This window comes from Colobus angolensis, unplaced genomic scaffold (assembly GCF_000951035.1).
Source record: "Colobus angolensis palliatus isolate OR3802 unplaced genomic scaffold, Cang.pa_1.0 Scaffold88, whole genome shotgun sequence".
Lineage (NCBI taxonomy): Eukaryota > Metazoa > Chordata > Mammalia > Primates > Cercopithecidae > Colobus > Colobus angolensis.
The window spans coordinates 7,108,663-7,124,688 of record NW_012122709.1 but is presented as its reverse complement, the minus strand read 5'-3'; the positions used below and the strand labels follow the sequence as shown (position 1 = coordinate 7,124,688).

The window sequence follows — 16,026 nt, the reverse complement described above, 5'->3', positions numbered from 1 at the left end:
ATCCCAGCTACTTGGGAGGCTGAGGCAGGAGAATTGCTTGAACCCAGGAGGCGGAGGTTGCAGTGAGCCAAGATCAAGCCACTGCACTCCAGCCTTGGAAACGGAGTGAGACATCGTCTCAAAAAAAAAAAAAAAAGAAAGAAAGAAAAAAAGAAAGTTCAGGATATTATAAGAGACTTAGGCAAAGTGACAGCTTCACTTTCCTGCCCCTTTACTCCCTCCTTGAAGTTCGGAGTCCATCCAGACTTCAAGCATTAGACTCTACCAGAGCCTAACTGGATCCATACAAGGGGATCCCCCACCCTAGGTCTCAGCACACAGGCCCCTCCAAACCTTGTGGGCTGCCCAATCCATCCAACCCTTGGCATTGGGATCAATGTTGATGAGAACAAGACCTTCAACTGTGTCCGGGTGGTTAAGCTGAGGGACAGAAGGAAGGAAATGAGAAACAGGGCATGGCCTTATCCCCTCCCCGCTAAGCCCTACCCACTTTTGGACTCCCATGGGGCCTGACTCCCCGCCTAGTGCCCACTTCCTCCCCCAAACAGCACTAATAAACAGTATTCTCCTAATCAGTCTGGACCCTCCTTTCCCTTATCTGGGCTTTTTATTTCTTACAGCATATCTCGACAGGATGTAGGCTCCAGCTCCAACACCAACTCCAATTATTGTAGAAAAACTGTGAAAGGGAAAGAAATATATGCCTCACGGACTCTGCTGTCCAAAACCTGCCACAGCCCATCTCTTCAAACTCTTCACCCTCCCTCCTGAGTCCATGGGCACAAAGAAAGGCAGACACGGACCTTTCTTTGGAGGATGCGAAAAAGAAGGGCCCAAGGAGCCAAAGGTTGGCACAGGTAGTCAGGGTAGATCCCTGAAGTCTATCCCAGCTTTCTCCTGGAGAACTAGTGTCTTAAAAACAAACACCCATCCACCAGCCAACCAACACGCTGTTTTCCTATATAGATAGCTCTTTGTCCATTCTCAATTTTCAAGAGCCAGTTCAACTTGTTCTGCTTTAGTTCCTGGTTCCTCTAGAGGAACAGGAAGAATGGAACTTAAAGCAAATGTGAAAATAGACACAACTTTTGTGAACAAAGGGGAGAATGAGGAAAACAGCAGCAAAGTGGTGAACCAGAGGTGCTGAGCCCTGGTGCCTAGGAAAAGCTTAGCTAAGAACAGCACCCAGGGGTCAGCACCTCCCTCTGAATACCAAAGACACTTAGTCTGGCGTTCTCTTCCTTCCCCCACACTCTCTCACCCACAGAGCTCCCCACCCACCAGGTGTGGGCATGAAGGAGAGGGGAGTGGGAGAGAAAGAGACAAGTCTATCTGGTTCCTCAGGGATTATGTCACCCCCTTTTATTCCTCCCTGACTTTCTGATCAGAGAAGGCCCTCCTTAGCCTGAGGCAGGGCCAAGCATAGACCCTTTTCCTTCCCTCCATCCATTAGGGCTACTCTGCTGATTCTGGCCAATTTTCCAAACCCACCACCTTTTCTCAGTAATCAAGGTGGGAGCGTGAAGGAAGAAGATAATGAGTTCAGAAGCTGAAACTGGCTCAGGAACCATGGTGAACCTGGAAGTTCTAAGGGTCTCCTTGTGCTGGAAAGAGATCTCTGGTTTGGAGGGGTTCCCAGGACTCTCACTTTAGGTACTGCAGGACACAAGGGATCATGTCTGCAAGCTGGTCCAGAGATGGGTACTGATATCTGGAAAAGAGAAGCACGTTAAGGAAGATACCAACCTGCCCTTGCACCCCCCACCTCAGGATATCCTACTCATTCTCTCCCAGAATCACCACTGCCCTCCCTTTCCTCCTCCCCAGTCGAATCTTTCCCACACCTGTCCTGTTCCTCACAGTCTGGTGAAGTGGTAACGACCTAACTCTTACCCCAAAGGGAACACAGGGGCTCCCTCTTCCATTCCAGGGGCATCCACATGAACCCGCACGAAGTTCTGAATGATTTCCTGCATGTCCCCGAATTGAAACAGTGGCTGGAAGCAAGATTTATCTAAAGAGAACCCACATCACCTCAACAATAGAATCAGACAGGGAAACATGTGCCCCAGTCAGAACTCACCCTTCTTTTCATGCCACAGACTAGGAGAGAACTTCTCCTTCCCACACTGACCCCTCCCCTCCCTCTGAGTTTCTACCCTTCCTCCACAGCCTCTTTCCAGACAGGAGTGGGAGACGAATGAAGGTCCTTACAGTTGAGTCCCACATCATGGTAGGTAAGGATCGCTGGGCGTTTGGGTTTGGGGGTGCCATAGACAGTGAAAGTGACAGAGCCATACGGTGTCTCCACAGAGTGAGTCTGCAGGAAAACAGGGCACCAGGAGCTAGGCTCAGAGGAGACGAGGCCAGAAAAGGAGCAACACCAAGGTCAGGAGGCTGGGAGTGGGCGGGCAAGGGGGAAAAGGGAACAAAGAATTAAAAACAGGATCAGCAAGAACTGAGGAAAACATGGCACTGAAAGATGAGTTTGAGGATAAAAAAGAATAATGAAGATTAGAGAGAGAAGAATGGGGGGAAGAAGGGAGAGGGGAGAGATAGGGAAGGGAAAGGACAGAATAGAAGGAAAGAAAACGAAGAGAGAAGGGCCAAGCAGAGGCCATCTTTCTACTGAGGAATAGGAGAGCCCCTCCTCCCACCTTGGGACTGCCCCCACACTGTTACCTGTCCCTGGTCCAGGAGGATTTGGGCAGCTAACTCAGCCTCCTGGAAAGACACACACAGATACACACAAAAACACACGACCATGTGGTGTCCCAGATGGAGAGACAGACAGACAAAGAGAGGCAAGTAAAGACCAACAGAGACCAAAGACAGAAAAAGATTGACAAAGAGAGACATGGAAAGGATGAAGGTTAGTGTAGTGACAAGACAATGGCCTGACTCCCAATAGTAGTGTATGGGGAGAGAGACTAGGGTAGAGGTGGAGAAAGTAGTGGTGTGGGTTAAAGTAAGATCAGTAGGCTTAGGAAGTTAGAAGGCAAGGGGGATGCTTAGAGGTCTCGAATTTGGGCATGGGAGTCAAACGGTCTCTAATAACCTTGGCCGCCTCAGGCGTCTGTCCTGGCAGCAGTGGCTTCTCCTCTGTGATCTGCACCTCCTGCAGCTCCGCCATGATGGCCTGGCAGGATGAGGAAACGAGACTGGGAAGTTGTCTCCACATCCCCACATCTCCTCAAACACCAGGCTTCCTCTCTCAGCACAGGAAGATGCAGGGAACAGAGGGAGCCAGGGGTTGAAGACTACTCCAGAACACGCAGAGGGCCTTTCCTGCCCCCAGCTCCATTTCCAGGCTGATTGGTGGAAACTTTGGAAGAGGAATCAGGACACCGCTTCTCTTGATACTCACCATCCCCACCACCACCCTCAACACCCACTCCTCCAGACCCCCTCCCTCCTCTGCCCTGGACCAAAATATCAGGGTGGGGCAGAAGCGTAGCTCAGATTTCCCAGGCTATCTTTAGGGTCTATTCCACACTCTCAGGTAGGGAGTGAAACTCGTAGCTCAGTGACTGAATATTCTAAAGGACAGGGTACCAAAAGACAGGATTTTGAGAGCTCATAATTGACCATGACCTTCAAGTAAAGCCCCAAGGTCGGCAGCTCAAAGGAAAGGGGGCTAAAAATGACCAAAGTAGCATGACCAAAGGGTGAGGTGGGAAAAACAACATAAAAGGGACATCTGTCCAACCAACCCAATGCCTCCCTTACTCCCAAGACTCTTCCTCCCGACTCTGAATAAACTCCGTAAGTTCAACATCAGCGGGTGAGGAGCAGAGCACCTGGACAGACCTGCACAGGAAGGAGCCTGCAGCCTGCGAGGTGGGGTCACTTACTGGGCTCCTATTGGCTGGATGCAGTGCGATTAGGGGTCAGGGTTCTCACTCCTGACTCTGGGGTCTGAGAAAACACAGCAACGAGGTGAATGACATGGGAGACAGACCCGGGGTCTTTTAGTGACAGAAAGCCTCAGCCAAGACCCAGACTCCCAGGGTCATCAACCTCCGCGGGTCACTAACCCTCCCCAGTGTCTACTCCTGAGTCCAGAGAACACGTCCTCTCTAGGCTCGAGCCGGAATCAATACAGGCTACAGGGGCATCAGTTCAGGCTGCGCGGAGGAGAGAAGGAAGTGCTGATGTGGAGGAAACCTCCGGATTCGAATCCCGGCTCTGCAACTCCCAGTGTGACCTTGCCCCAGTTAGTTACTACATTTGGCCTCAATTTTCTGTCGGCAGGGGGACTAAACGCGGGGGACTAGGGGATCCCCAAAATTTTTGACAGCTCTCCAGTAAGAGGAGGGTGGCAGAGCATGGCTGTTTCCCTCCACAATATAAAAACAAACACAACGCTTGGTGCCGTCGCTTCTCTCCTTTACCCAGTCTCCGTGTAGGTCCCACGAGTGGAGAAAGGGAGAGGAGGGCGGTCCCACAATCTCCTCCCGGTCTCCCCCGACGGCCCGCGAAGGCAAGCGCCATCGGGAAGGGATGGGTAGGACAGAGGGGACTGGCCGGGCCCAGCATCCGGAACCCGTCCCTACGAGTCCCTACGCAGCCGGTCCGCGTGGAGACGGACACCCTTGCGTGGCTGGTGCCAAGCGCCCCGGACCTTACACACAACCTCGCGCGCACCCCAAACACGCCCTGCCGCTCTCGGAGCCTCAGCCTTTGTACGCAGCAGCCGAGCGTCCCCTCAGTGCCGGCCCCTTCCCCTGAGCCGCCAGCTCCAGGGGACGGGGATCAATCACACCGCCCACCTACCCGGCTGGCGCCTTCCAGGCCCTGCGGCCGCTCGCCTGCCCCTCCCCCTACCTGCTGCCGCCGCTGCCGCTTCCACCTTCACTTGCCTTTGACTCGGGCCCGCCCCGGCTCGGGCTCCCAGCAGACCCGCCCCCAGCCCGCCCCAGCCCGCCCACGGGCGCTTGGCTCCCCGCTGACCCGCCCCAGACCCCCAGTAAACACGCCCCACCTTTCACCCCGCCCAGACTGCCGCTCAGGGAGGAGTTGTGCTGGGCCCCGGGGGCAGGGGACGGGGGACGGGCGGCTAGACGCTTCCAGGCTCCGCTCGAGCTCACCATAACATTCCCCCCACCCCCCGCACTGGGGCGGTGTGGGGAGTGCGGGGATCCCTCAGCACTGCGAGGGATCCCTCGGCTGCCCTCAGCACCGCCCCCACCCATGACCTGGATCTGCAATTCGCACTCTGGCTCCTTCCTTCGCCCCCAGACTCAGTGGTGGGAACCGGTAGTGGGGAGACGAACCCGGGATACTGACACCCCACGAGTTCGAATCCCCTCTCCCGAACACAGAGAACTAGATTAAGAAAGGAGGAGGTGGGCGGGACCGCCGCTGACGAGGCGGGGGTCTCGCCCGGTGGCAAGGGCAGGTGTGCCGGCGCCGAAAGGGGGCACGGGGGAACGTCGAGGGCACAGGAGTTCCGACTCCCTAGTGCCCAGAGTCCTGGTACCTCTCCTCTCTTTGCTGCGTCCCGACGCCTGCTCTCCGGCTGCTCCGGGAGAAGTTGGACAACAAGGCGGGGAGGGGGGGCGGGGAATGCGGGGGGCCGCTATAAATAGAGGGCGATCGCGGGCGGACGCGGGGGGGTGGAGAGGATGGCCAACAGGGACTCTGGGGTCAATGCCTCAAGGGGCGACGGGGGAGGGGCCAGGGACCCCCAGAGGCTCTGACTCCTGGGTAAACAGGCGCAGGGGCGGAGTTAACCCTGCGGGGGTGGAGTAGGGGCTTGGGTAGGACGCAGTGTCCCGGGCTGGGACCCAAGAGACCCTGTGGCTTCGCTGCTAACCCCTCCCAGTCCGGCCCAGAAAAGGAGACCAGCTCAGGCCCGCTGAATCGCAATGCCCAGGCGATGGTCTCAGGGACTGCCGCGTCCCTCTCGGTGCCCGAGTGGGTTTGCCACTCTAGACTTCACACACACACACACACACACACACACACCCCAGATGAGCCCTCCTTGTGCCCCTCAGAGGAAGGCTGCCTGGAATGAGATGGTTGATTAGATAATGTGGCTTAAGGGAATTCGAAGTTGTTTAGGCAAAAGGAAACCTGACTGAATTTCTCCCCACCTGCCCCCCTTGTAGCTCCCCCAATCCCAGGATCATATCCACCCCAACCCCCTTCAAACTGGTTCCTGAGTTGCCATTTCGGGGGCCGGGCGCCAAGCCAGTCAAGAACAATGGCCAATGGAACTTGAGCTGCCAACTGCAACACCAGCACCGACTGCCCCCCCAAGACCCCCAAGTTCCCCTGCCCCCTCCTGCCTGGGAACCACCCTCCCACCACCACCCTCACCACCCGCAATACCCCTCCCATCCAAGGAACATCAATGCCCCTTTCATCCCCACTTGGCAGGGTCTACTGGAAAGAAGGAGAGGCCAAGAGGGAGGAGGTGACCCAGAGTAGGAGAACTGGTCGGGCTAAAACCCAGCCTTCAACAACCCCAAACCTAGGGCCCCCCCTACATTCCCCAATTTGGAGCACCCAACTTTTCTTCTATTCCTTTCTCCCACTCCCTTTATAACTTTTTCCCGAGAAACTGGCACAGAAGCTGGGTGCCCTGGCTCCTCTCCTAGGCCCCTCTTCCCTCTGGATGTCAGTTTAACACTCTCCTGGACAAGGAAAAGCCTGCTGGAATAAGGATCATAACTAAAGGTGCAGAAGACAGAAGAGATCTCACCAGCCCCAGAGGAACCTGGGGAGAAGGAGAGCCTGGAGTGAGAACTTTTGTCTGCAGGTTTTCTTTGTCGAAAGTAGTCTTACTTGGAGTGGGGGAGGGAAGGACCTGAAGGTTCCAGCATCTAAATTCGTCTCTGGGTCAGGATGACTCAGGGGGAACCTGATAAGGGGCCACGCAGGGGCGCAGGGCAGGCAGGAGGTGGGAAATTTCCACTGAGATCCATTGGCTTCCTAGACATAGGGGTCCCACCCAGTCTGCTGCAGGCAGAGGTAAGGCTGGTTCTACCCTAAGATAGGGTTCTTCCATGTCAGAGCAGCTCCCAGCCCGACCAGGGTGTAAGTGTTGCAAGGACAGTCTCTCTAAACTCTTTCCCTTTGGCCAGAGCAGCTTCAAACTATACCTTCAACTAAGCAACAGTTTTAAGTATCTGTTATGTGCAAGCCACTGTGTAGATGAAATTCAAAGTATGAGTCTGTTCACACCCTCTCTAGACATTTGTGATGAGAAATGACACTTTGACATTTGTCAAGAGAAGGTACAAACACAGGACAAGTTAAGAAAAATTATGTATATATAAGATCAATCATCTGGACAATAAGTCCTGTAGCAGTAGTTTCCCACCCTTCTCGAGTGGGAGATCAGAGATTTCCAACCCCACGTAATAGTTTTTGTATCCCCTGATGGAGAAAATACAAACTATGAATTCATCAATACTTTGAAGTAAGTTTCTGTCACGTCTGTAAATGTAGTAATACCTACACATGCAAGGCGTGTTATTTACTCAGTCCACACTCACTATACATATAGATTCTAGGGCTCTTTGCAAGATTTCAGAAATCCTCATGCCAGGAGGCTGTGGCCCACAGTCTAGAAACCATTTTCTTACTATAATTCAGAGAAGGAAAAGGGCTTTGTTCCTAGGGTGAACCACCAAGATGAGAAGTGCAACCATGGAATACTTGAGTGGGCGTGAGGGGCATTCTATCCAGGCAGAGAAAGAGCATGAGGGACAGTCTGGAGGCAGAAACACTTGGGTTACTTTGGAGAACTGAATAGTAGCTTCCCATATATTATCCCCTAATACCATAAGGTTAGTGTTATTGTCCTCGCTGTACAGATGAGAAAATTGAAACTCAGAAATGTTTAGTGCCCAAGTCCACTCAGCTAGTAAATGACATATCTAGGATTCATTTTCCCACCCAGATCCATTCCACTCCAGGGACTATGCTCCTTCCACTACCAAGTAGCCTGTCAAGCGTGTAGCAGTTAGGCCGTATGACCCCAGCTGAAGAATAATCTGGTTCTTAGGGTTTTTGTTTTGGGTTTTTTTTTTTTTTCTTTGAGATGGGGTCTCATGCTGTCAGCCAGGTGGGAGTGCACTGACATAATCCTAGTTCACTGCAGCCCCAAATTCCCGGGCTCAAGCAATCTTCCCACTTCAGCCTCCTGAGTAGCTGTAGCTGGGACTACAGGTGCATGCCACCACTCGCAATTAATTTTTTTATTATTATTTATTTATTTATTTAGCGACAAGGTCTCACTTTGTTGGCCTCCCAAAGTGCTGGAATTATAGGCGTGAGCCACTGTGCGCTGCCCAAGAATAATGTTGATGAGAGGTGGGTGATGTTTGGTAGGGTAGATTGGGGCCTAGTTAGTTGTACAGGTCCTTGAATGCTAAGCGAGAAGATTTAGCAATGAGAAGCTGTAGTATATCTTGAGCCATAGAATGTTTCTGAGCAGGAGTAATAAAAAATACTGCTTTGTGAAAATTAATCTGATGGGGAGGAGGTTATAGAGATGGATTATGGGTGAGTGGGAGTGAAGAATTAGATTTAGGAAAGAGATCATTTAGAAGCCAGAGTAATCATCCAACTATGAGATGATAAGAACTTGAATAAGGGTGGAAGTAATAGGAATGGAAAGAAAGGAGTAGATTTGTAAGACAAAGAAAAAAATAGAAATTGGTGGCATTATTAGATGGGAAAAGGAGGAAAGTCACTAGTCTCATTGCTCTGTTTTAGGATCCATGAGGTTCGTCTATCTGTAGGGCTTCTGGCCAGAGAAAAGGCCGAAGAGAGAAAACCCTGAGGAACATCTTTGACCTGCATAGAAACTTATCTAAAGATTTTCAGAGTCTGAGCCTCACCCTCAGTCCATCCCAGTTTTATCCTGAGCTGTCCACATCTGTTACACTCCAAGGCCTACTGGACCCAACACTGGAAGCCATTTAAAGTTTCTATTGAGAGTGACCTTTTAAAGCCAGTGGGATTCTCTATGCTACACTTGAGCCTGGAGACTAGAAAAAATGCCAGCCTGTTTTCATTAACTGCTATGGTCTGAATGTTTATGTTGTCCCCAAATTCATATATTAAAATCCTAACTCCCGGCCGGACGCAGTGGCTCACACATGTAATCCCAGCACTTTGGGAGGCTGAGGCAGGTGGATCACTTGAGGTCAGGAGTTTGAAACCAGCCTGGCCAACATGGCAAAATCCCATCTCTACTAAAAATGCAAAAATTAGCTGGGCACAGTGGCTGGGCTAATCCCAGCTACTGGGGAGGCTGAGGCATGAGAGTCGCTTGAATCCTGGAACTGGAGGTTGCAGTGACCCAGGATCATGCCACTGCATTCCAGCCTGGGCAACAGACAGCGAGACTCCGTCTCAAAATAAATAAATACATAAATAAATAAAATAAAATCCTAACTCCCAAAGTCATGGTATTAGGAGATGGGGCATTTTGGGGGGTGATTTAGTTTTATGAGGGCAGAGCCTTTCTGAATGGGATTCATACCCTTATAAATAGGCCCAAGGGAACTCATTCACCCCTTTGACCATGTGAAGACACAGCAAGAAGGTACCGTCTATAGACCAGAAAGCAGCCCTCACCAAACACTGAAACTGCCCACACCTTGATATTAGACTTGTCAGCCTTCAGGACTCTGAGAAATAAATGTCTGTTGTTTATAAGCCACCCAGTTTATGATATTTTGTTATAGCAGCCCAAACAGACTAAAACAACTTCCCTGGGCTCACCTCAACTTCTGTTGTGGGGCAGAGCATAAGGCAATTTGACTGGGACCCAGAGGATGGGTAAGCTTGGCTGAAATGATGGAAATGTGATCATCCGAATAGGTCAGAAAGTTGGCAGTTTGCTCAATTCAGCATGCAAGATAGGGAGACCAAAAGCCCCCTCCTTTGAAGGCAAGGGCAGTAGCTGGGACCAGAAGTGATGTCACATAACCACTGCTGAGGTCATAGAAACTTCTCTCTCCTCCCTCTGTCTCCTCATTGCAACAGCCAACTGGCTACCACATATCTGCACACACTTAAATACAAAGGCCAGGAAGGGTCAGATCACCGTCCAGGTAATCTTAGGTACATAAAAGAGGTGGGGGAAAGAGAGGATCATTCAGTAGGTAGGATCCATATTAGTATCTCCAGTGCTGGGAAGGGGAGACTCATGCTGTAGTTGTGTAGGTGCAGTGGGAGCTGGGAGGGAGAGAGGAGACACCAACAGGGAAGAGGGGAGCTGTTCCTGTTGCTGACTGATTTTACCTTAACACTCATCCTCTTTACTCCACAGTCCTCCCTCCCCCTCCTCCTTCACCCCCAAGTCTCTCCCACGACTGCCCTCCCCCACCTCTAGCTGATCATGGCATCAGAGGCAGAGAAAACATTCAATCGGTTTGCTGCCTTTGGAGAATCATCAAGCAGTGGCACTGAAATGAACAACAAGAACTTCTCCAAGCTGTGCAAAGACTGTGGCATCATGGATGGCAAGATGGTCACCTCCACAGATGTGGACATCGTGTTCAGCAAAGTCAAGTGAGGAGCCAAAGATGTAGGGGTGGGGGTGAGAAGAAAGTACAAGGTAGTTGGCCATGGAAGGGTTCATGTGGCGGAACATTTGCAGTGGGCCTACTAAGCACCACAGGGTACCTGGCACTGTGCTATTCTTTGTCATCGAGACACTTACTGATAGGACAAAAGAGGACAAATCTGAGTGAGGTAAGAGTTGGACCTTGGAAGGTAATTCGTTCATGCTCCAAAGTTTCTGGATATCTGTCTAACTGACCAGGGCCAAGAACGCCCGAACCATCACGTTTCAACAGTTCAAAGAGGCAGTGAAGGAACTGGGCCAGAAGCGCTTCAAAGGGAAGAGTCCAGATGAAGTCCTGGAGAACATTTATGGACTCATGGAGGGCAAGGACCCAGCCACCACTGGCGCAACTGTGAGTGACAGTCTTCATCCCCTTGACCCTACTTCCCTAAATCCCCATTGTTCCAGTCTACCCTCCCTAACCCTGCCAACTGTGTGACTGTAGAGACAGGGAAGAAACAGACTTTAGAGATCATCTAGATATTCCAGAAGTCAGGAAAATGTGGCCCAGAGAAGGGAAGTGACTTGCCCAAGGTCCATGGCTATTTTAATAGTGGATTTAGACTAACTTCCAAGTGTCCAGTGTCTGAGCCAGGCAGGTAGGGTTTGGTGGCTTTTGGAGGACATTAGTGTAGAGGATTTGGTACCTGATGCCCACTCTTCTTTCAGTTCTTATTTAGGGTTTAATCTCAGGCCTCCTGCCTCTCACCTACTCCCTTTTTTAATTGTCCCATCTGAACTAAAAGCTCTTTCTACAATGGATATTGGGTTGGGGAGTGGGAGTGAAGTCCTCTGGCAGCAACCTAGTCATAATAACTCCTCTGGAAACAAAAAAAAAACCACCCTCCCTCTGCACACGCCACACTCATTCCCACATCACACTCCTCCTCCCCCACGAGTGAATGGCTCTTACCAGAGTTTCTGCCCACAGCTGCATCTGGGCCCTAAGAAAGCAGCACCCCATGCCAGTGGCAGAGCAAGAGCTCCAAGCACTTGTTCTAAGTATCTCTGGCCATCTTTGGGGAAGGGATATGACAGGGTAAGGAAAGGAAGAGGGTTCAGATCCATTCTCTGGCTTGCAGAAAGCAACAACAGTGGGTGCAGTGGACCGTTTGACAGACACCAGCAAGTACACCGGCACCCACAAGGAGCGCTTTGATGAGAGTGGCAAGGGCAAGGGCATTGCTGGACGGGAAGTGATGAATGACAACACAGGCTATGTGAGTGGTTACAAGGGTGCTGGCACCTATGATAAGAAGAGCAAGTAAGGAGGAGCTTCATCTTAGCCCACTAGCCCCCTGATCCTGCATGTTTAACACCAGGGAACTTGGAAAATAATAAACATCTGTGTGTGCAGCAGCTAAAAACTCTGTCTATGAGGGACAGATGGGCCTACTAGTGTAGAGAGAGGGAGAAGAGGCAGCGCAGGAGTGTGGGTTCTCAACAACAAACCCTTCACTCTGCTTAGCCTTATGCCTACCAGCCATCAGTTAGCATTCCTCCTCAACAGTTGCTTCCAAGAACAGGATGGAAGAATGTGTTTGGAGTTAAGAGATGAACCAGATGTGGAAGTTAAAGTATTTGCTACTTGTGTTCACATATTACTGATATTCACCTCTTCACCCCCACCCCCCAAAAGGGTGTAGCAGTTCCTGATGTGATGGACTATGACTGTATCACGTATTAGATCCTTCCCTGTCCCTCCACCTTCCTCATCTGTTGCAGTTCAGGTATTTTGGGTGGAGAAGTAGAAGCCAGCTAAGGTGGCCTGACTTCTATTACAAATTTGTTCCAGAGCTGGGGTAATGGGAGAGTCTATTTTCAACACCCAGCCTAGCACTAAGTTTTACCCCACATCACCTCCATCATGGTGCACATGGGACAGAAGAGCTTACAGACTGCTGCTAAGGGTAGCTCAGGAAGATGGCCAGATGGGGGAGGCTGCCAGGAGCAGGAGTTCTGGGGCACTGAAGAAAAAGCAATTAAATCACAAAGGAGTCAGGTGTGTGTTCTTAATTTTTTATTTTGAAATGATTATGGATTCACAGGAAGTTACAAAAAAAATAGTACAGAGGGGTCTCGTGTGCCCTTCACCCAGTTTCCTCCAATGGTTACATCTTACGTGCTCAGATGTGGTTTTAGAAATTTATGTTTGATTAGAGCTGGGCCTGCCTCATTCCCTGCCTGGTCAGGGGCAGACTCTGGAGTCTGGGGGATTTGGGAGGAGCTTCTGGAAGAGAAGGGAAGTAGGAACCTCTGCGGAATGGGTGAGAGAAGATACCTTGAAATGCCAGTGAGCCAAGGTAAGAAGACTGGAAGAAAAAGAGGTTGGAAAAAGGAAGGCAGGGTGACTAAGGTCATGGGGAGTGTGGGGGAGAGACAGTCCTAGGCTCCATAGTAAGAGGAAAGAGGAGAGGACAGTTATGTGAAGGGAGAAACAATGATTTCACAGAGAGAAACAGGCTGGAAACTGGGGGTTGTGGGGAAGTGAGGCTAACATGAGTCTGAAAGCCTCAGGGAGGTTCCTATAGCTAGCCATATCCCCTGAGGAGGTGGGTGAGTGGAGGGAATTATAAGGGAACTGGGGGAGGCTGAGATGAGAAGGGTGGTGGGGATGGGGAGGTGAGACTTGGAGCTGGTGCCTGTTGCCATGGTGTGAGCTGAGGCCCTGGGCCTCCATCCAGGACTTAGGATCTGGCCCAGTGGGTGGACAGTCACTGCCAACTGGACACAGTCAACTTCTTGGGTGGGTTTTACTGTCTCTGGGAGAGGGAGGATGATGAGGAGGTGGGGGTGAAGAGGGAGTAAACAAGCTGGAAAGAACCTAGAAGATAGCACCACTTTGTATGGTGATCAAAGCCCTGGACATTTTTCCACCCACCTGGTCTCTTGGGAGGGGACCCTGCCTGCCTCAGAAGTCAGGAAGAAAGTCTTGTTACAGGGATCAGAGTGTGGAAATGGAGACAGGCTGGTCTGTGGTGGTAGAGGTTGGGGAATGACTCAGGAATTAAACTCCCGAATAGAGATCGATGATACCTATTGGATCAGCTTCATACTTGCGGGAGCAGAGTAGGTAGAGCTTCTGGTTGGTCAGGGCACTATCGTAGTAGCAACTGGTGGGTGGCTTTTGGTGGCTCAGGGAGCAGACCGTGATGGGGAAGGAATCCTCGGTGAGCGTGCAGTATTCATTGTAATTATCACAGAAGCTGTCACTATACTTGCAGAACCTCTGGATGACCTTCCAAGGGGCATGTATCACATAATGGATCTTTGGGCAATCCGAATTTTGCACCTTGCCCCGCATATAGGACATCAGACCATTACAATAGCCCTGGAAACCCTTTGGGAAGGTAACCCTGGGATAGTCAATGTTTAAGGCATAGAAGTTCTTTTTGCCAATCTGCGTCTTGATGTCCATGACCAGAGTTGGCCCTAGAACAAGCTGAAGGAAAAGGAGCCGGGTCACAGCTGGTGCCATTCCTCCTGCTGGTAGAGTTAAGGTGGTTGGGGGCAGCAGTGGGCCTGGAGTGACTGTCTGCCACATCCCAGAGCCTCCAGCATTCCCAACCCAACAGTACTTTAGAGATCATCTCACCCATAACCGAGTTCTCATGACCCAGAAAGAGGAGGTGCTTGCCCAAGGCCACCCAGCCAACCACCCAGCTGAAGGTGAAGCCACCCCACCTTCAGCCACCCCTGCTCCCTTGGTCCGCCACAGAAATCTCAGCCTCTGCAAAGTTTGTGAACTGCAACACTTGCAGAATAAGAGCTCTAACTGGCCTTGGGTGACAGACTCTTCCCAATTATCCTTGGGCCCCTGGCACTCCTGCTAGTAAAAAATGCAGAGAAGAAAGGAGCAGACTGACCTGATAATTCTCTGGCAGCTGGGAGAAAGGACAGGAGCTGAAGACAGCTGGGTAGGGATGGGTATTCTTCTTGCGGAGGCCAAGACAGTCAGGAGATGAGAAGAGGCTAGAAAGGTTTCTGAGTAAAGATCAGTCTGGGAGAAAGGAATGTCCCCTGAGCTTGATGAGCCCCTGTGCTGAGGGGGTTGGATGGGTGGGAGGAAAGAGGCATTGCTTTCTGGTCTCCTCCTCTACAGTGTCATTGGAACACTTACTTCCAACCTCCCTACCAAAAGTTCCTAAGTGTCTGGGCTTTCTTTGATGTTTTCTCTGTTCCGTAGCCTGTGCTCTCATGGCAAGGTGAGTAGGAAAGCACTGTTATGTTTCTGAGGAACAAAGTGCTTCTTATTCCTGACCCTCAGAGAACAAAGTGTTCGCCACTTTGTCATCCCACTCACGGGAGCCCAGGAGGGCATGTACTCAGGGGCCTCCCACCAAAGTGCTGGGCTGAGAATCAAAGACCTCCATGTGGACTCCCCACAGTCCCTATCGGCCTTACTCCTGTCACACCCACAACCCTCACCTGTGACCTCAGGCCTTGTCAGAGTCTGAGCACTACTGGAAATCTCTGCATGCTGACTCTGAAGCCTCAAACTTGGCAGGTTGGATTTGAAAGCATAACCTGAACATGAAAAGCTGTGGATGCCAGAGCCTGGCGTGATCTGTTTCTTACTGTTGGTTGGTCTCTGAGTGGTTTGCCATGCTGGGGAAAGGGCCACACTCCTATCTTTTTCATCAACATCTTCCCTTTCATCACAATCAAAGAGCTAACTAGCTCCCTGGAGCCTGCTAGCCCTCACTCTTGACTTCCACAGGTCGCTCAGCCTTGTCTGTCTGCAAAGTGTCTTCCAGATTTGGGGTCTCCTCTTAGGACAGCCTTTTTACCTTTGCTGGACAGCAGAAAAGGGGAGTCAGAACACAGAAAGCTGAGTGCTCCAAGGCCCCCAATATAGCTCAGGAGGAGGGAGTAAAGCCGCAGAGAGACAGATTGGTGTTCCTCATGTACAACCCCCTAAACTGGCACTTTCCGACAGCACAAACTACAGTCCAAAATGGAATCCATCTTCCCCACAACTTGTTTCTCTTCCTGTGTTGTCTATCTCAGTTTCCCTGGTTACCTATGCAAGAAACCTGAAAGTGATCCTAGACCCCGCCACCTCCCCAATTCCAGCTATGGGGAGGCAGTCCTGCATGGTGGTGAAGATCAAGGCTTTTGAGTAAAACAGACCAGGAATTGAATCCTGCCTCTGCAGCTTATAAGCTGCACACCATCTGTCTGTTTACTAAACCACTGAAAGCTTCCTTGTTTCATCTGTTCATGATGATAGTATTTTTTACCTCATGGCGGTATTAGGATCCATTAAGATGTATATCAAGAGTTTTTAGACCAGTGCCTGGCACATGGTGAGTCCTCAGTATGAGCCTGAGTCCATCAGTCACACAGCCCTGACAATCTTAAACTTTTCCCAAGCCCATCTCTTCCATTCTTATTTCTGTCTCAGCAGATGCTCTTGTCTCTCCTGGACACCA

At 51.0% G+C, this 16,026-nt stretch overlaps 3 protein-coding genes across 4 annotated transcripts in view; 1 reads left to right on the top strand and 2 right to left on the bottom strand.

Moving 5' to 3' along the window:
• Positions 1–4,860, bottom strand: part of NDRG2 (NDRG family member 2) — an 8,598-nt gene extending 3,738 nt beyond the window's left edge. The window contains 9 exon segments of the mRNA XM_011930941.1: positions 266–420; positions 619–679; positions 1,649–1,711; positions 1,894–2,014; positions 2,215–2,320; positions 2,683–2,724; positions 3,059–3,139; positions 3,855–3,868; positions 4,828–4,860. Of these exon segments, the coding sequence (XP_011786331.1) occupies positions 266–420; positions 619–679; positions 1,649–1,711; positions 1,894–2,014; positions 2,215–2,320; positions 2,683–2,724; positions 3,059–3,133 (623 nt within the window). The 5' untranslated portion in view covers positions 3,134–3,139; positions 3,855–3,868; positions 4,828–4,860.
• A 5,107-nt stretch (positions 4,861–9,967) lies between these two features.
• Positions 9,968–11,952, top strand: TPPP2 (tubulin polymerization-promoting protein family member 2). 2 transcript variants are annotated; one of them, XM_011930942.1, is made up of 4 exons: positions 9,968–10,086; positions 10,295–10,536; positions 10,790–10,943; positions 11,674–11,952. In XM_011930942.1, the coding sequence occupies exons 2-4, from the start codon at positions 10,364–10,366 to the stop codon at positions 11,857–11,859; spliced, it is 513 nt and encodes a 170-aa protein (XP_011786332.1). In that variant the 5' UTR covers positions 9,968–10,086; positions 10,295–10,363; the 3' UTR covers positions 11,860–11,952. The 2 variants fall into 2 exon arrangements, with proteins under 2 accessions (XP_011786332.1, XP_011786333.1); XM_011930943.1 differs by having other exon boundaries at positions 10,034–10,099.
• Positions 11,953–12,596: 644 nt separating this feature from the next.
• Positions 12,597–14,587, bottom strand: RNASE13 (ribonuclease, RNase A family, 13 (non-active)). Its single transcript, XM_011930944.1, has 2 exons — positions 14,458–14,587; positions 12,597–14,077 (listed from the first exon to the last, which is right to left on the bottom strand). The coding sequence occupies exon 2, from the start codon at positions 14,067–14,069 to the stop codon at positions 13,599–13,601; it is 471 nt and encodes a 156-aa protein (XP_011786334.1). The 5' UTR covers positions 14,070–14,077; positions 14,458–14,587; the 3' UTR covers positions 12,597–13,598.
• Between the last annotated feature and the right edge of the window lie 1,439 nt (positions 14,588–16,026).

Bases quoted from the DNA above. Each gene is read 5' to 3' on its own strand.
- RNASE13 (XM_011930944.1), bottom strand. From the start codon at position 14,069: ATGGCACCAGCTGTGACCCGGCTCCTTTTCCTTCAGCTTGTTCTAGGG.
- TPPP2 (XM_011930942.1), top strand. From the start codon at position 10,364: ATGGCATCAGAGGCAGAGAAAACATTCAATCGGTTTGCTGCCTTTGGA. The intron at 10,537-10,789 runs GTGAGGAGCCAA...CTAACTGACCAG, and splicing joins ATCGTGTTCAGCAAAGTCAA to GGCCAAGAACGCCCGAACCA. The intron at 10,944-11,673 runs GTGAGTGACAGT...TCTGGCTTGCAG, and splicing joins CAGCCACCACTGGCGCAACT to AAAGCAACAACAGTGGGTGC.